Source organism: Melanerpes formicivorus, unplaced genomic scaffold (genome assembly GCF_026170545.1).
Source record: "Melanerpes formicivorus ecotype bairdi unplaced genomic scaffold, bMelFor1.0.p_v2 SCAF_31, whole genome shotgun sequence".
In the NCBI taxonomy this organism is placed as follows: Eukaryota; Metazoa; Chordata; class Aves; order Piciformes; family Picidae; genus Melanerpes; species Melanerpes formicivorus.
In genome coordinates, this window is record NW_027142383.1 from 3541238 (window position 1) to 3559682 (window position 18445).

Genomic DNA, 18445 nt, shown 5'->3' on the forward strand with positions numbered 1-18445 from the left:
AACCATTCTGCTCACAAACACCAGCACAGGGAGTTCATTTTGCAGCCGCACCAAAATAACTCTGAAATGCAAGTTCTTGAGCATTTCAGGAAGCTGCAGCTGTGCTCTCTGGAAGTTGCTTTTTAAAGGCAGGGTGTAAAGCCAGAAATTAATGGAAAACAACATTCTTCACATGTGAAGTCACCCAGCCACATCTGTGGTGTGTTAGGCACTGGGAAACCCTCTGTGTGAATGAGTGGGAAGAAAGGGAGGAAAGGAGAGAGGGAAGAAAGGCAAGGAGGGAGGTCAGCTAGTTCTAGCCTTTACAAGCTTCGCCAAGAGACAACCATGAAGACAGCAAACCATTCAAGTTAATGGAAACAAGTCTTTATTAAGTAAGGTTTAATATCAGAAAAATAAAACTCTTATAATTCTCTTTACCACAAATATATAATATCAGTGCTTTGGCCATCATAAGTTAAAGGCCCTTTATCATAAAATATATAGTTTGTTGGGTTTTTTTAACTTTACTCAAATTGAATTTTTAATCCTTATGACCTCCCTACATATACATAAGAAAAAGTGTAGTAAAATTAGCAAATACTAAACTAGGTCAAGTTTCTCACCTGTACTTGGTGGCTGATAGAAATGGGTACACGCACCTAAATGAAAGATGTGGAGGAAGCTTCTCTTCCCCTCCTGCCTCATATGAACATCATCCATCTTAATCCAACTATTCTTTAAAAGACTCCAAACATGAACAAACAAAAAAATTGGTTTTAATACTGAAGAATTAGGTGTAAGTCATCACATACAACAAACACATATTTCCCCAAACCTGTTTTATTTCATTTCAGAACTGGCAGTGTAAAAAAGGCAGCGTTGGAATTGTCATTTGATATAGTACTGATAATGCCACAAACCCTTCCAGGGCAAGAGCAGGCAACAAGGCTGTGGTACAGCCAGGACACAGAAGTTGAACACTTCACAGAGATCCTTCAAAACAACTTGTAAAATTTGTTGCATGTTGGGATTTTTTCCTGTTGTGTCATCAATGAGACCTTCCCCTTGATGTGCCATGACATGGCAGCAGATGTAGCTCTGCTGAAGATTCTATCTGCTTACACTGAACCAGAGACCATCTTGGTTTAGTGCTATCATAGCAGCCTCATCCCAAGAAAGCACAACAGTCAAGAATTCATTAGGAAGTTTACTAGAGGGTACCATTACACACCCCTCCCCACCTTTAAAAATTTTTAAAAGTCCATTATATAATAATGTCATATATATATATTTAAGAGTGAATTTGGATCACCTGAGTAACAGCTACCTGGCAAATGGGACACACCGGTATTTCCTTCTCACAGATTTTGTTGGCACACTCCATGCAAAAGAGATTGTGGCCGCAAGGGACCAGGGCAGCAGTGACTTTCCTCTCAAAGCAGATGACGCAGTCATGTTTCTGCCTCAACTCCGGAGGGGAGCTGGAGGTAGAGCCACCATTGGAAGAGCAATAGCTGTTGGTACCATTGGAGAAAGCAGGGATGTAGATGGGAAGGCCGTCTTGGTGGGCAGTGCTAGATGGGTCGCTCCTCACTCTCCTGGCCAGTGGATGATCCAGGTTTTCTGGAAAAGTGGGTGACACACAAGGAGTAGATGGTTGGCTCCCTTGACGCTGAAGATTGGCTTTACTAACAGGGTTGCTACTGAAGCCAGAGAGGGGGTTTACAGGTTCAAAAGGAGTCCAAATGGTTTGGGAAGGCATTGGCAAAAAGTCATACGTGGGAGAGTCAACTACAATGTCTTCTGTACCCACTGAAGGCAGCATTTCTCCAAACCAGAAGTTGCCTGTGCTGAATGGGCTCGTTGGGCTGAAGTCAGCCAATCTATTGCTTCCAAAATAGGAATCTGTAGAGCCACTTCCCAAGGAGCTGGAGCTGCCATTCCAATAATTGGAAATCATTCTGGTATGGATAGGAGAGATAGGATTAGAAGCAAGCCAGGTAGCGCTCAGAATGCCTCCTTCAAAGCTGACATCCGTCCCGTTGCAATGGAAGTCATTCTCCTCATTGAACTCAATGTAGTTCCCGGTGCGCATGGCTATGTGCATCTCAATCTCCTTGCGCGCACGGTCAACATTCTCAGGCATTCCTGTCACTTCGAAGACTGGCTCCTTGTCCCTGCTGGGAGTGACTATGTAGGTATGGGTCTGCTGCTGAATTCTTTTGACGGTAGCTCCTTTTGGTCCCACCACAAGCCCAACTACACGGTAAGGCACCCTGACTTGGACTGTTGTCTGCCCTGGCAGGTTAGGGATACGTGGCAAGTTTCCCAGGGCAGAACCGTTCTTGTTGCGTGATGCTCTGATCATGGAGAAGTGTTCGGCAGCTGAGAGAATTTCCCTTTTGGCCATGGCTACGTCCTCTTTCCGTCCAGTAATGACAAAGATGGGCTCTTCTCCACGAATAGGGGTCTTAATGTAAGTATTTGTCTTGGCCCTTAGTGCTTTTATTTTGCAACCTGTTTAAAGGAAACACAGCAAATTTAGCAAGACACCTGAGTTTAGGAAGCCACAGCTTGAGAGCTCCTAGAACCCATTGGGTGAAACCAGAAGCAGTTGATTTCACAGAATTTTACAGAATCACAGAAACATTCAGGTGGGAAAAGACTCTCAGGATCACCAAGTCCAACCGATAACCTCACTCTGCAAGGTTCACCCGTAAGCCATGTCCTCAAGCACCACATCCAAAAGACCTTTAAACACATCCAGGGTTGGTGACTCAACCACTTCCCTGAGCAGCTCATTGCAATGCCTGACCACTCTTTCTGTGAAAAATGTTTTCCTAATATCCAGTCTAAACCTACCCAGTCTCAGCTTGAGGCCATTCCCTCTTGTTCTATCACTAATTACCTGTGAGAAGAGACCAGCACACTGTGAGTCACATTAGAGAAAGCAGAAACAAATTCTATCTATTATTTTCCACACAGACCTCTGATACAGACAACCACAGCTCTTTTAAGCAACGTTTCTTGGACTGGCTTAGCCCATTAATCCCTCAATTGCTATTAGATGGTGAAAAAACCATGGATGGATTTTTTTTACAAACTTGACCTAAGATCAAATGAAACACAAGTGAGAGAAGGGTCTGTGTAGGCTTATGAATAAAAATAATTGATTTGATGAGAACTCTCCATTTGATTCCTGATTGCAAGGTTTAAATAATGCTTATCTCTTCCCTGTGGGATGAAGGAGCTGCTCCTTGAACTGTCAAGTAGAAATTTGAGCAGTTTGTTGAATGCAAATAAAGCTTATCATATGCTTACACATGACTGCTCTCATTAACCAAGTAAATACAATCTGGAAGTGTGGTGAAGGCACATTATGCCCAGATACTGAATCTTGTCCCAGCATGTGGGCAAGTTCCCCTTCCTCCAGGAGGAAGACAAAAGCCAAGGCATTAGTCAGGCCAGCACGCACCCAGCGCATGCAGTGCTCATGCAAACACCAAGTATGGGCATAATTCTAGCTTCACGCTTTCTATAGGCTGAAGCCAGTTGTTTATGAGAGTGCCCATTGGTCAAGCCCAGCCTCGAGGAATCTATAAGTATCACCCCAGTTGGTGAACAAGTTGCCCCCTCATTCACTTTGTCTCTGTGCCTGCTCGAGAGAGTAACTCTTGAGCTGCAGCCTTTGCCATTGAGCTTATTGTTGTTAGCTTCTGTTATACATGCACGCATACTGAAAGCATCTGCATTGTTAAGAAGCCCAGAGGGAGGACCTTCGCTGTTTCTGAGGAATCCAGCGTCGCCACAGCCAGTCGTACCGACCAGGAGAGCCCACCGTGCCACCGGAGGACTGGACCAACCCCCGAGGGTAAGATCTGCCCAGTTGCCGGGGAGAAGGGACTTGATCGATACCGAGTCCACGTATGCCTAGCCCCGCCGTAGTGGGAGAGGAGCCACCGTGTGCCGCTCTGAGCCCTGTGAATCTCAAGGAAGACTAAAGCATTGTTCGTGCCTATACTGCACCGAACCCGGGACCACTCCGAGAGTCCCGCTGCTCCTTTAAGCTCAGTAAACAAGAATCTGCCGCCTAACGCAGCCGCATTCTCCCCCCGAGGCTGTTTGCATCAGCCCCGAGGACCGCCATGGGTGGGCCGACCCTGTAGCTTTGCCTGCTGCCTCGTCATCCGAGCCCACCTACCGGCCACCGTCGTCCCGCCCTGCCATGCGAGCCACAGGCCGACCCCGACCAGGACCGATCGCTGTTGTCTGAAGGGAATCGAATATCTTCCACGTGCTTTCCATCCACTAGCACTCAGTTCAAAGTAGCCGCGTCTAGCAGAGTAAGCGCTGACGCATAGAAAGATTGTAATATTGCTGTGTATAGCCAGAAGCCGCCCGCGTCCCACCGAGTCTCCATCTAGTGGCCAAGCGACAGAACTGCACCCTTCGTTATATAAATATAGAAAGGGTTAATAGATAGTTCAATTAAGTTATAATCATAACACTAAGCCACTTGTGGAATCTATTTCACGAACGTGCACTAGAACATGTATATAAGTTGGTGATTCATCGGTTATTAATAGTTTGATAATTAATAAAAATACTATTTTCATAATTCATATTTCATATTCATAAATTTAATAACCTCTTCACCACAGGAAGAGAAGTAAAAAGTTCATGGGACATTTGTCTTTGAGTTTTGGGGCTGTATTAGAAACTTTGCTAGGACACGGTGGTGAGAGGCTCCTTCCCAAGATGCTTAAGGCATTTTGGCATCCAGAAGCACCTTTTACCCACCAAAGGACTAGAAAAGCAGGCAGTGTGCAATGAAGAGACACCAGCAGGTCCATAACATGAAAGATAGTCTGCTGGATTTGCTCTCAACTAAATTTCACCTATATTAAACCAAATTCAAAAGCACATGCACTAAATGGCACTTTACATCATACACTGAAACAACGATAAGCAACATTTGCAGATCAAGAATTTTAAGCATCATCTCGCAGAGTGAAATTTGTTCAAGTTTTCATCATTAACTAGCTGGATAGGCAAAATAGTCTCACCAAATTGTGTTGTCAGTCCCTTGCACCCAAGGTACCACTAGCAGTAACAGTTTTACACTTGAAATCCCACTCAGAGATGCATTTTATTCTAGTAATTAAAAAAAAAGGGCAAATATGCAGATGCTGGTTGGAAGAGAGGGAAGGAAGAGCTGCTTCTTGCAGGGCCCCTGCACCCAGCAAAAGCTGAACATAAGCCTTTAGTTTCCAGGACAGATGAAGAGTAAGTTAATTATCTTCAACAACTCATTGGGAGGGCTCTCAGAGGCCCTACCTCCACCAGAAACCCCACAGGAGGTCTCCCAACAAAGGCTTGATGGCCGCACTGTGTGATGTTTTATAAATGCTTTGTTTCTGCACTAATTGACCAAGTTGGCAGAGACACAGTATATAAGCTGTTCCTTTGGTTTAAATACAAGTTAAAGAGGTTTGGTGATTACAGCTTTGGATTTGTTGGTTTGGGGGGATACAGCAATACAACTGTGAGTGTCCCTCCTGAGGTTTTTTAATTTAGTGTTCCTGTAACTGAGAGTTATCTTGGTGGTTTGAATCTTAAAATGGTCGGTTTGCTATGCCTAAATTTGCTATTAGTGGTGGTAATAATAGGTCTGTTAATAGCATTATACCGAAAGGGGCGTGCAGCTGATTGCTCTGTGTCTAAGCGGAGAAGGAGACGTAAGAGGTCTGGCTCTAATGCAGAGAGTTCTAGTGCTGAGGAAGACACAGAGACAGGAGAAGCTGCAGCAACAGGCAGTAGCAGGCAGGCAGGAGTTAATGGGAACCACAGCAAACACCGTGGCAGAGCTGGCACTGAGCCAATGGGGGGGCGGCAGCTAGCTCCTGTGCCGGCGGCAGCTGCAACCCTGGTTGAGTCAGTAAAGGTGGCGGCACCAGCAGTTTCGCCCGGGGCCCCTGTGCAAGCAGCAGCGGCAGTACCAGTGGCGGCAGACCCCGCGCCAGTGCCCATAATGGCGATGGCTTCACAGGCGGCAGCCATTATCGAGGAAGAGAGACTTCCACCTGCTGTGGCTGGAATGGAAGCGAGTCCAGCAGCAGCAGGGTCCCAAAGAGCACCTGGCGACACTACTTCTGTGCAAGCCCCTTCTGCTTCTGCCGGTCCCATTGTGAAATTACAAGCAGCACTAATAACATTGGTTGCTGCTCTGGACAATAAGTCTAAGGAAAAGAATCCTTCTGATGAGGAAGAGAAAGTCTGTCTTAAAGATCTAGCTAGATTAGTGAAGCCACAAATGGATGATGGAGGTGCAGGACAGGATATGAGTCTTAGTAGATCAGGAACCCAGGGAGGTGCTTCTGAACTTAAGGAGATCCTACTGAGGCTTTCAACAGGGGGACAGCAGGATGAGGAAAATGATGAAGATGATAGTAGGATAGGATAGGATAGGATAGGATAGGATAGGATAGGATAGGATAGGATAGGATAGGATAGGATAGGATAGGATAGGATAGGATAGGATAGGATAGGATAGGATAGACCAGGTTGGAAGAGACCTTCAAGATCATCGTGTCCAACCTATCCTCCAACACCACCCAATCAACTAAACCATGCAACCAAAAGGATGACATACAGTCAGCTAATGCACCCAGGCAGGAAATTAGGCATATAAGAAAGGATTATATTAGAGGAGACACTGAGCCAATAATGATCTGGTTGGGAAGATGCTATGACACAGGTGCTCCTGTTTTAGTGGTAGGTGACAAGTCAGCAGCTCAGATAGGAACACTCACGAAAGACTTGGGAATTGATAAGCATTTAGGCAGTTGCCTTGGTAAAGTTTCTCTATGGGCATGCAACCTATTGGCTATCCTAATGAGATACCTGTCCAGAGATGATTTACCATGGAAGCCTCAGAAATGGAACACAATGGATAAGGGAATCAAACACTTGAGAGAGTTTGCGGTGAGAGAAGTAATTTATGGAAATCATGGTACATTGAATCCTGATGAAATTCCTGTGGGAACAGGTCTTGCCAAGAAGCTCATCAAACGTGCTCCTTCTGGCAAGCAGAATTGTGGCAAGAAATTATGGTGGAGTGCCTCCTACTGTTGGTCATTTTACTGACCAAATGAGGCAATTGGAGGACAGTCTCACACGTCGTTTCTTTGGTCTCGGCCATTGAAACTCTGTCTGGAAAGATGGAAAGTTGCATGAAAGAGCTGAAGGAGAAATTTAAAACCTCCATATCCAAATTGGAGAAGGGGGACGATCTCAGTTCTTCTTCCAAGTGGATTCAAGTTTCAGCTGTTAGAAACAGATGTCGTCCAAGAAGGCCATTTCAAATTAGGCCAAACCAAAACAGACAATGGAGGCAATCATGTGGGAGTATTTGGATAACACTGCGTGATCCATTTGGGGAAAACATGACTAGGTGGGATGGTCAACCAACTTCTAATCTTTTCAGGAGACTGAGGGAGCTACAGAGTGGCAGACCCCGAGGCAGCAATACCAGAAGGGTAGCTGTCACTTCCACAGTTTCCCAGAACAACTCTAATTGCTCCAACAGTGATTCTGACACTAGCACTAGGCACTGTGTCAACTGTACATGTGGATGTAATCCCCATAATGAGGTGTGCCCTGCCTCCGCCAGAGGGAGGAAAGGGATAATGGAGATAACAGAATCTATTGGGATGTGTACATCCAGTGGCCTGGCACTTCAAAATTTCAGAAGTACAGGGCCTTGGTTGACACAGGAGCTCAGTGCACCATAATGCGATCAAATTATCAAGGGTCAGAACCTATAACCATTCTGGGAGTCATGGGTGGATCTAAGGAATTAACTAAGTTGCAGGTTGACATAAGTTTAACCGGGAAAGAGTGGAATAAACACACTACTGTAGCAGGACCAGACACACCTTGTATTTTGGGAACTGACTTTCTGAGAGAAGGGCGTTTCAAAGACCCGAAGGGTTACAAATGTTCTTTTGGAATATCAACTGGAAATTGATGGAGGAAAGTTGAAGTTGTCTATTAGACCTGAACTTTCAGATGAATCTGCAGTTGGGGGACAGCATGAGATAGAGGATGTAAAGCTGCTGGTTGCTTCTCAAACTGTGTATCACAGGCAATACAGAACAAACTGTGACTTTTTGGTGCCCATTCACAACTTGAATTGTCAGTTGGAAGGTCAGAATGTCATCAGCAAGACTCATACATCTTTCAGCAGTCCAATTTGGCCTGTGCAAAAGCAGACTGGAGAATGGCACCTGACAGCTGACTTCCATGCCCTCAATGAAGTAACTCCACCCATGAGTGCATCTGTACCGGATATGATGAAACTCCAGTATGAGCTGGAATCCAAAGAGGTCAAGTGGTATGCTACCATAGACATTGCTAATGCTTCCTTCTCTATTCTCATAGCAGAAGAATGCAGGCCTCAGTTTGCCTTTACCTGGAGGGGCATACACTACACATTCAATCGTTCGCCCCAGGGATGGATTCACGGTTCAACCATCTGTCATGCAGTAATCCATGATGCTTTGGAGAAAGGTGGAGCACCAGAACACAGCCATTTCATCAATTACATCATCTTCTGGGGTAAAACTGCTGAAGAAGTCTTCGAGAAAGGTAACAAAATCATTGACATTCTCTTAAAAGCAGGTTTTGCCATTAAGCGAGACAAGGTGAAAGGACCTGCCAGAGAAATCCAGAGAGAGCTCCAGGTGAGACATGCAGACTGTGAGAGACTAAAATCTTGTCTCTTCAGATGTGACTCAACAGATAAAATCACCTTTTCTGCTTGCCCAGACAATAGCTGATGTGTATTGGGCAGAGGCGCTGGAACAACTCTCAGGAAGGTGCAAGGAAAAAAGATTGCTCACTGGACTACAGCTGGCCTGACAACAATGGACCGAGGCCACTGCTATCGATACCTTTGGGAATATAGAATAGAATAGAATAGAATAGAATAGAATAGAATAGAATAGAATAGAATAGAATAGAATAGAATAGACCAGGTTGGAAGAGACCTTCAAGATCATCACGTCCAACCTATCACCCAACACCACCCAATCAACTAACCCATGTAACCAAGCACCCTGTCAAGTCTCCTCCTGAACACCTCCAGTGACGGTGACTCCACCACCTCCCCAGGCAGCCCATTCCAATGGGCAATCACTCTCTCTGTGTAAAACTTCCTCCTGACCTCCAGCCTGAACTTCCCCTGATTTTTTTGCAGAGCAAAAAAAATATGCATAAGACAAGATCATCTCCACCCATCAGGGACCCTGGAAAGGGAGGATGGTGAGACAATGGATTCACCACCTGGCCCCTGATGTGTATTGGTTGTGTGGGCAGGTAAATGGAGAAGGAGGAGGCAGAGGGCCCCACCCCACCCCCCCCACCCCCCCTTCCTCCAGACCCCTGTCCAAACACAAATAAATAAACAGGACGATTTCCTGGGGGACAATACCTGGACACTTACTGTATTGGGTTGAACTGAGGTGGAGTTAATTCTCCTGACAGCATCGTTCTAGTGCTGTGTTTTTTTGCATCAGTAGTTGATAACACAGCAGTGTTTTGGCTATGGCTGAATCCAGTATCCGAGATGTGTCCTTTCAACATTTCCCTGCCCCAAGAGTACATTGAGGGGTGGGCAAGATCTTGGGAGGGGACACAACTGAGCCAGCTGACTCAGACTGGCCAAAGAGGTATTCCATACCATATGACGTCAGCTCAGGTATAAGAAGGAAGTGAAAGAAGGAAGTTTGGGGATTCATCCATGGCGTTTATCCTCCCAAGGAACCACCAAGCTTAGAGAGCCCTGCTGCCCGAGACCGACCACCGTCCTGCTGATGGGAAGTAGAGACTAACATCTCTCTCTCTGCTTTCTTTTGCTTCCGCGTGGTCTATTTGCTGTTTGCTTATTAGTGTTATTAAATTGTTCCTATCTTATCCCCGGCTTCTGTTATATTTTCTTTCCCTTCTTCCCCTGTTCACTTAAGAGGGGGAGTGATAGAGCGGCTTGGTGGGTATCTGGCCTCCAGGCCAGAGCCAAACCACCACACTTACCTAAGGACAATTTCCTGGGGGACAACATTTGGACACATACCTAAGGACTAAAAACTGTATAAAATACTTGAGCAACTATGGGCTCAGTAGGAGGAAAACATGGGAGAAGGAAAACACGGGAGAAGGAAAAGACCTGGACAATGCTGCGCTGAGAAGAAAAATGGAGAGAATACCAGGAGAGAAAAATGACAGAGACATCACCATGTAGCTTGGAAGAAGCAGACCAAGAGGAACCCTCTCTCCGTGTCCTAAGTTCCGCCTGCTGCAACTCATGGAGCTGAAGAGGCTGCCCAGAGGACCACATCTATTCTACAGCTAAAGCTACAGCACCCCTTCTCTACAGACCCAACATCTCCTCTACATCCAAAGGTGCAGCACCTTTCCTGCACAGACTCAAACTGTCTTGGGGGTTGAGTGGTGTGGTAGTATAATTCCTTTCCTCTTCTCTCTCTCTCTCTCTTCTCTCACTTCCTCTCTATTTTCTCTCTCTCCCCTTCTGATCCATCCACTTTGTGTAATAAATAGTCTAGCTGTTGATATTTTGACCTCGTTTGTGCCTCTAATTTCATAACATGGGAATATTCAAAAGAACTGAGTCTTTTTCCCTCTCCAGACCGAGACATGGACATCCACTTAGTTTCTGGAGTCGTGGCTACAAAGGCTCAGAAGCAAACTATACTCCAACAAAGAAAGAGATAGTAGACGCTTATGAAGGAGTAAAAGCTTCTTCTGAAGTAATTGGAACTGAGTCACAACTTCTTTTAGCTTCCAGATTGCCAGTTTTGAATTGGATGTTCAAAGACAAAGGTTCCTCACCACATCATGCGATAGATGCCACATGGTCTAAGTGGATGGCTCTGATAACACAGAGAGCTTGAATGGGAAATCACGAGAGACCTGGTCTTGTGGAAGTGATCACAAATTGGCCAGAAGGCAATGACTGCACAAAACCTCCAGAGGAGAGAGTAACTCGTGCTGAGGAAGATCCTCCTTACAGTGATCTTTCTGATAATTAAAAGAAATAGGCTTTGTTCACAGACGGTTCCTGTAGTCTTGTTGGAAACAAGCAGAGATGGAGGTCTGCAGTGTGGAGTCCAACACTGTCATCCATGACTGTGACATTTGTGCTGCTATTAAGCAGGCAAAGTGAATCAAGCCCTTGTGGTATGGTAACCGATGGTCCAAGTATGAGTATGCTGAAGCCTGGCAGATTGACTACATCACTCTACCTCATTCTCGTCCTGCTAAGCAATATGTGCTAACCAATAGAGGCAAACACTGGATGGTTGGAAACTTATCCAGTTCCACATGCAACTGCACGCAACACCACTCTCAGTCTGGAGAGACAAATCCTGTGGAGACACGGAACTCCAGAGAGAATAGAGTCAGACAACAGAACTCATTTCAAAAACAATCTTGTGAAGAACTGGGCCAAAGAGCACGGTATTGAGTGGATATTCCGCATTCCCTACTCTGCACCAGCTGCAGGGAAGGTTGAACGCTACAACGGTTTGTTGAAGACCACTCTTAAAGCCGTGGGAGGTGGATCTTTGAAAAACTGGGAGCAATATTTGGCACAAGCAACCTGGCTGGTAAATATCACAGTATAACTTAGGTTGGAAAGGACCTCGAGGATCATCGAGTCCAACCTATCAACACAGACCCCATGACTAGACCATGGCACCAAGTGCCATGTCCAATCCCCTCATGAACGCCTCCAGGGACGATGACTCAACCACCTCCCTGGGCAACCCATTCCAATGACGAATGACTCACTCGGTGAAGAACTTCCTCCTCACCTCGAGTCTAAACCTCCCCTGGTGCAGCTTGAGACTGTGTCCCCTTGTTCTGGTGCTGGTTGCCTGGGAGAAGAGACCAACCCCTTCCTGGCTACAACCACCTTTCAGGTAGTTGTAGAGGGCAATGAGGTGACCCCTGAGCCTCCTCTTCTCCAGGCTAAACAATCCCAGCTCCCTCAGCCTCTCCTCATAGGGCTTGTGTTCAAGGCCTCTCACCAGCCTTGTTGCCCTTCTCTGGACACGTTCAAGTGTCTCGATGTCCTTCCTAAACTGAGGGGCCCAGAACTGGACACAGTACTCAAGGTGCGGCCTAACCAAAGCAGAGTACAGGGGCACAATGACCTCCTTGCTCCTGCTGGCCACACTGTTCTTGATGCAGGCCAGGATGCCATTGGCCCTCTTGGCCACCTGGGCACACTGCTGGCTCATATTCAGGTGGCTGTCGATCAGCACCCCCAGGTCCCTCTCTGTTTGGGAGCTCTCCAGCCACTCTGACCCCAGCCTGTAGCTCTGCATGGGATTGCCATAGCCAAAGTGCAGCACTCGGCACTTGGACTTGTTGAATGACATCCCATTGGACACTGCCCATCTGTCCAGTCGGTCGAGGTCCCTCTGCAGAGCCTTTCTACCCTCTAACTGATTAACATCTGCCCCTAACTTGGTGTCATCTGCAAACTTGCTGATGACTGAGTCGACCCCCTCATCCAGATCATCAATGAAGATGTTGAAGAGGACGGGGCCCAGCACTGATCCCTGGGGGACGCCACTGGTGACTGGCCGCCAGCTGGATGTGGCACCGTTCACTACCACTCTCTGGGCCCGGCCCTCCAGCCAGTTCCTAACCCAGCACAGAGTGTAGTGGTCCAAGCCACGAGCAGACAGCTTAGCCAGCAGTTTGCTGTGGGGGACGGTGTCAAAGGCCTTGCTGAAGTCCAGGTAGACCACATCCACAGGCCTCCCCATGTCCACCAGACGGGCCACCTGATCATAGAAGGAGATCAGGTTGGAGAGGCGGGACCTGCCCTTCCTAAATCCATGTTGGCTGGACCTGAGCCCTTGGCCATCCTTCAGGTGCGCAGTTATTGCCACCAGGATAATCTGCTCCATCACTTTCCCTGGTTTCCAGGTTCCTCCATCCGACCTTTCTTATGGATGGGGACCACATTGGCCAGTTTCCAGTCACCTGGGACCTCCCCGGTGAGTCAGGACTGGAGGAAAATGATGGAGAGTGGCCTGGCCAGCTCATCTGCCAGCTCTCTCAGCACCCTAGGATGGATCCCATCCGGTCCCATGGACTTGTGAGTGTCCAAGTGGCTCAGCAGATCCCGAACTAATTCCTCTTGGATTACTGGGGCACCACTCTGCTCCCAAACCCCACCGCCCAGCTCAGGAGGCCACTCGTCCTGAACTCCTGCCTTGCTGTTAAACATTGAGGCAAAGAAGGTGTTCAGGACCTCAGCCTTTTCCTCATCTTCGGTCACCATGTTCCCCTCCAGGTCCAACAGGGAGTGCAGGTTCTTCCTGCCCTTCTTCTTATTGTTAATATATTTATAAAAATGCTTTTTATTATCTTTGACTGAGGTGGCCAGCTTCAGTTCCAGCTGGGCCTTTGCCTCCCTAATTTTATTCCTACATAATGTAACAGCTTCCTTGAACATACTTCGAGAAGCCTTCCCCTCCTTCCAAAGGTGATACAGCCTCTTCTTCCCCCTTAAATCCTCCAGGAGCTGCTTGCTCATCCAGGCCGGTTATCCAAAAAGCAGAGGGGAATGGACGCAGGTTCCTTGCAAAAGACGCAAGGTTAAACCTCCTTGCCTCACCTCAACTTCCCAACTGCCCTTGGAAAACAAGTATGGGGCACTGGAGGTCGAGGGTGAGGTGATTCTGATGCTATAGGACACACCATCTGGGGTTTTCCCTCAGGCTAAACAGCATAAGGTTAAACAGCCTAAGGTTAAACAGCCTTTCCTCGGCATCAGGACTTGGTCCCTCAAAAAAAGAGGAGGGTAATTGTTATTGGTGATTCCCTCCTGAGGGTAATAGAGGGCCCAATGTGTCGGCCAGACCCTTCTCACAGACTGAAGGAGTTGGGGCTGTTCAGTCTGCAGAAGAGAAGGCTCCAAGGTGACCTAATTGTGGCCTTCCAGTATCTGAAGGGGGCCTACAGGAAGGCTGGGGAAGGACTTCTCAGGATCTCAGGTAGTGATAGCACTGGGGGGAATGGAATGAAGCTGGAGGTGGGGAGATTCAGGCTGGATGTGAGGAGGAGGTTCTTCACCATGAGAGTTGTGAAGCACTGGAATGGGTTCTCCAGGGAGGTGGTTGAGGCCCCGTCCCTGGAGGTGTTTAAGAGCAGGCTGGATGAGGCTCTGGCCAGCCTGATCTAGTGTGGGGTGTCCCTGCCCATGGCAGGGGGGTTGGAACTAGATGATCCTTGTGGTCCCTTCCAACCCTGACTGATACTATGATACTATGAAATTTGCTGCCTCCCAGGAGTTCAAGTTAGAGGTGTTACCAGAAGGCTGCCTAGTCTGTTGTAGCCCTCTGACTACTATCCCCTACTAGTTATGCAGTTAGGGAATGATGATGTTGCAACCAGAACTCCCAGGGCTATCAAAAATGACTTCAAGGCCCTGGGAGATCTGGTTGAGAGGTCAGGTGCACAAATAATTTTTTCGTCTATACCCTTAGTTGCAGGAGGGAATACAAGAAGGAACAGGTCAGGAGCTACAGTCAACAAGTGGCTTAGGGGCTGGTGTAGTCAAAAGGATATTGGGTTTTTCAATCTTGGAGAACTTTCTACTGCACCAGGACAACTGCCAGCAGATGGAGTACATCTGTCCCAGAGGAGGGGTAAGATCAGAGTGTACGAGAATGGCCTATCCCCCAAAGGTAAAAAGATTCCAGGAAGGGAAATGGCAGGTCTCATAGATAGGGCTTTAAACTAGACTTGAAGGGGGAAGGGGCTGAAACCAGTCCCCCCTGTAATGGGTTGGGGCAGACCCCCTCCCCACCACAGGGCAGAAACAACGACTCAGACAAACAGACTGCAAAAGTGATGGAAAGTTTAAATAGAAAACAGTGAGTGCGTGCAAAGAACTAGAAACACAGTGACAAGAAGAAAACCCCAAAACAAACCCAGAGAGATCCCATCCCCACCTGAGGGTGCACCCAAGACCCCCAGGGCTCCTCCTTCCCCCCCCACTGCTAGGCTGGTCTCAGCTGGCCAGATCTGAGACTGCCCATCCCCCCATGGCCTTGGGCCTAACCAGGCCCATGGCCAGGAGATCTCTCCCCCAGTTACCAGGTGGCGAAGAGGAAGGAAAGAGATAGTGGTAGGAAATAACCTAATTTCCTGTGTCCACCCACTGGGCTGGACTTCTGGACACAGGAAACACCCCTGTAGCAGAGGGCACCCAGGCCAAACTACAACAACCCCCAGACAGGCGTCCGAGGCTGGTAAGCTGGAGGCAGGGGAGAAACCAGCAGCCCAGCTGCAGCCACGTCGAGAGCTAGCTGAACAGCTTTTACCTCTGCAAACTGACTGGATTCTCCTTCGACATCCTTCACCTCTGCAACTCGGCGTGTTGGACTCCACACTGCAGATTTCCACCTTCGCTTGTTCCCAACAAGACGACAGGAACCGTCTGTGAACAAAGCATATTCCTTTTCATCATCAGAAAGGTCATTGCAAGGAGGAGCTTCCTCAGCACGAGTTACTTTCTCCTCTGGAGGTTTAGCACAGTTGATACCTTCAGGCCAACTTGAGATCACCTCCACTAGACCAGGCCTTTCAAGATTTCCCATTCGAGATCTCAGTGTTATCAGAGCCATCCACTTAGACCACGTTGAGTCTGTGGCATGATGTGGTGAGGAACCTTTGCCTTTGAACATCCAATTCAAAACTGGTAATCTGGGAGCTAAGAGAAGTTGTGATTCAGTTCCAATCACTTCAGAAGCTGCTTTTACTCCTTCATAGGCAGCAAGAATCTCTTTCTCTGTTGGAGTATAATTTGCTTCTGAACCTCTGTAACCTCGACTCCAGAAACCAAGAGGTCGTCCACATGTCTCACCTGGAGCTTTTTGCCACAGGCACCAGGTTGGACCATTGTCACTTGCAGCCGTGTACAAAATGTTCTTAATGTCTGGACCATCTCGGACAGGTCCCAGACCCATTGCTTGAATTACCTCTTGCTTTATCTGGTCAAAGGCTGCTTGTTGTTCAGGTCCCCAGTGGAAATTGTTTCTCTTTCGAGTCACATCATACAGAGGTTTCACAATCTGACTGTATCCAGGAATGTGCAGTCTCCAAAATCCCACTGTCCCCAAGAAACATAGGGTCTCTTGCTTGTTTGTGGGATTTGCCATGGTAGAGACTCTATTTACCACATCCACTGGAATGTGTTGGCATCCATCCTGCCACCGCACTCCCAGAAACTGAATCTCTGTAGTAGGTCCTTTCACCTTGTCTCACTTGATGGCAAAACCTGCATTCAGAAGAATGTCAATGATTTTGTTACCTTTCTCGAAGACTTCCTCAGCAGTTTTACCCCAGACGTTGATATCGATGAACTGGATGTGTTCTGGAGCACCGCCTTTCTTCAGAGCATCGTGGATCACTGCATGACAGATGCTTGAGCTGTGGATCCAGCCCATTGGCAATCTGTTGATAGTGTACTGGATTCCTCTCCAGGTGAAAGCAAACTGAGGCCTGCATTCCTCTGCTATGGGAATAGAGAAAAATGCATTAGCAATGCCTATGGCCTCTTTGGATTCCAGCTCATACTGGATTTCCATCATGTCTGGTACTGCTGCACTCATAGGTGGTGTCACTTCATTTAGGGCTCGGTAGTCGACCGTCAGACGCCAGTCTCCATTCTGCTTCCGCACAGGCCACACTGGACTGTTGAAAGGTGAATGAGTTTTGCTGACGACTTTCTGACTCTCCAACTGACGAATCAGATTCTGAATGGGCAACAAAGAGTCACGGTTGGTTCTGTATTGACTGTGATGCACAGTCTGAGAAGCAACCGGCAATTTAATGTCCTGTATCTTATGCTGTCCCACAACTGCAGATTCATCAGAAAGCTCAGGTCTAGCAGACAGCTTCAATTTTTGTCCATCAATTTCTACAGATGCTACTCCAAAAGCCCATTTGTAACCTCTAGGGTCTTTGAAACGCCCTTCTCTCAGAAAATCAATTCCCAAAATACAAGGTACATCAGGTCCGGTCACAATTGTATGCTTCCTCCATTGTTTACCAGTTAAACTTATATTAACCGCCACCTTGCTTAACTCCTGAGATCCACCAGTGACTCTTAAAATAGTTATAGACTCTGATCCCTGATAATTTGATGGCATTATGGTGCACTGAGCTCCTGTGTCAACCAAGGCCCTGTACTTCCGAAATTGTGAAGTGCCAGGCCACTGGATGTACACATCCCAATAGATTCTGTTATCTCTGTTATTCCTCTACTCCCCCTGGAGGGAGGCAGGGCACCCCTAGTTATGGGGAACATGCCCACAGGTGCATTGCGCACAGTGTGCAGTGTTATAACTTTGCATTTTATAACTGAAGCCACTGTTGGAGCTACTAGAGTTGTTCTGGGGAACTGTGGAAGTAACAGCTACCCTTCTGTCGTAGGGTTGGGGGAAAGTCCAGGCCTTTCCCCCCCCAATGTGAGTAGAGGGAGGAAAATTGAAGGGAAAGGAAAAAAACTCACAGCTGAATTAGCAAAGCAGGGGGTGCTGTATATTTACAAAGCAATATAGGATATGCAGGGGAATATACAGAATTTACAATATTTACAATATATACAAAAATATACAATAAAGTAGCACAGAAATGAGAGTTCCCCCCCTCTGCTGAGGGGGTTCCCCACCTCTGCTCCCCCTTCTCTCCCCCTTTCCCCAGAGAGGGTTAGAAAGAGAGAAAAGAGAAAAAAGATTAGAAGCAGTTATGTGTTATTTGGAAAGTGGTTAATACAGGCCTTGCAGCTTATCAGTTTCAAGGTCAGGCTTGGCCGAAAGCTCAGGAGCTGCGAGCTGCAAGCCACCGGAGGAGGGGAAGACAGACTGACCAGAAAAGTGCAGGAATGCCCAGGATACTCTGCTGCACTCCCAGTTCAGAATGTGCTTCCTCCCAATCTACCAATGAAATTAGTTTAGATCCGTCTTTTCGTTTACAAACATCCGACCACCATATTCCCTTTCTTAAGGGCACAGCCTCAAATGGTCACACCTTCTGGTATTGCTACCTCGGGTTCTGCCACTTTGCAGTTCTCTCAGTCTCCTGAAAAGTTTAGAAGTTGGTTGGCCATACCACCGGTTCATGTTCTCACCAAACTGATCATGCAGAGTTATCCAAATAGTTTGTGGTGGGTTTGGAAGGATAAGGCTGAGAAGCCTCCTCCCTTCCCCCTTTGTAAAGTAAAAGGGAAAAAAAATTGAAGGGAAAGGAAAAAAAAACTCGCAAGCTGAATTAGCAAAGCAGTGGAGCTATATTTACAAAGTGATGTAGGGTTTGCAGGGGATTATTTACAAATTTACAATATCTACAATATATACAAAGA

At 47.2% G+C, this 18445-nt stretch overlaps 1 protein-coding gene across 1 annotated transcript in view; it reads right to left on the reverse strand.

The window, feature by feature from the left end:
* Window positions 1-409: 409 nt before the first annotated feature.
* The window catches only part of MEX3C (mex-3 RNA binding family member C), a 76316-nt gene continuing 58280 nt past the window's right edge, over window positions 410-18445 (reverse strand). The window contains exons 3-4 of the mRNA XM_068155358.1: window positions 16394-16597; window positions 410-2499 (exon numbers count right to left, since the gene is read on the reverse strand). Of these exons, the coding sequence (XP_068011459.1) occupies window positions 1274-2499; window positions 16394-16597 (1430 nt within the window). The 3' untranslated portion in view covers window positions 410-1273. The remainder of the gene's footprint in view (window positions 2500-16393; window positions 16598-18445) is intronic.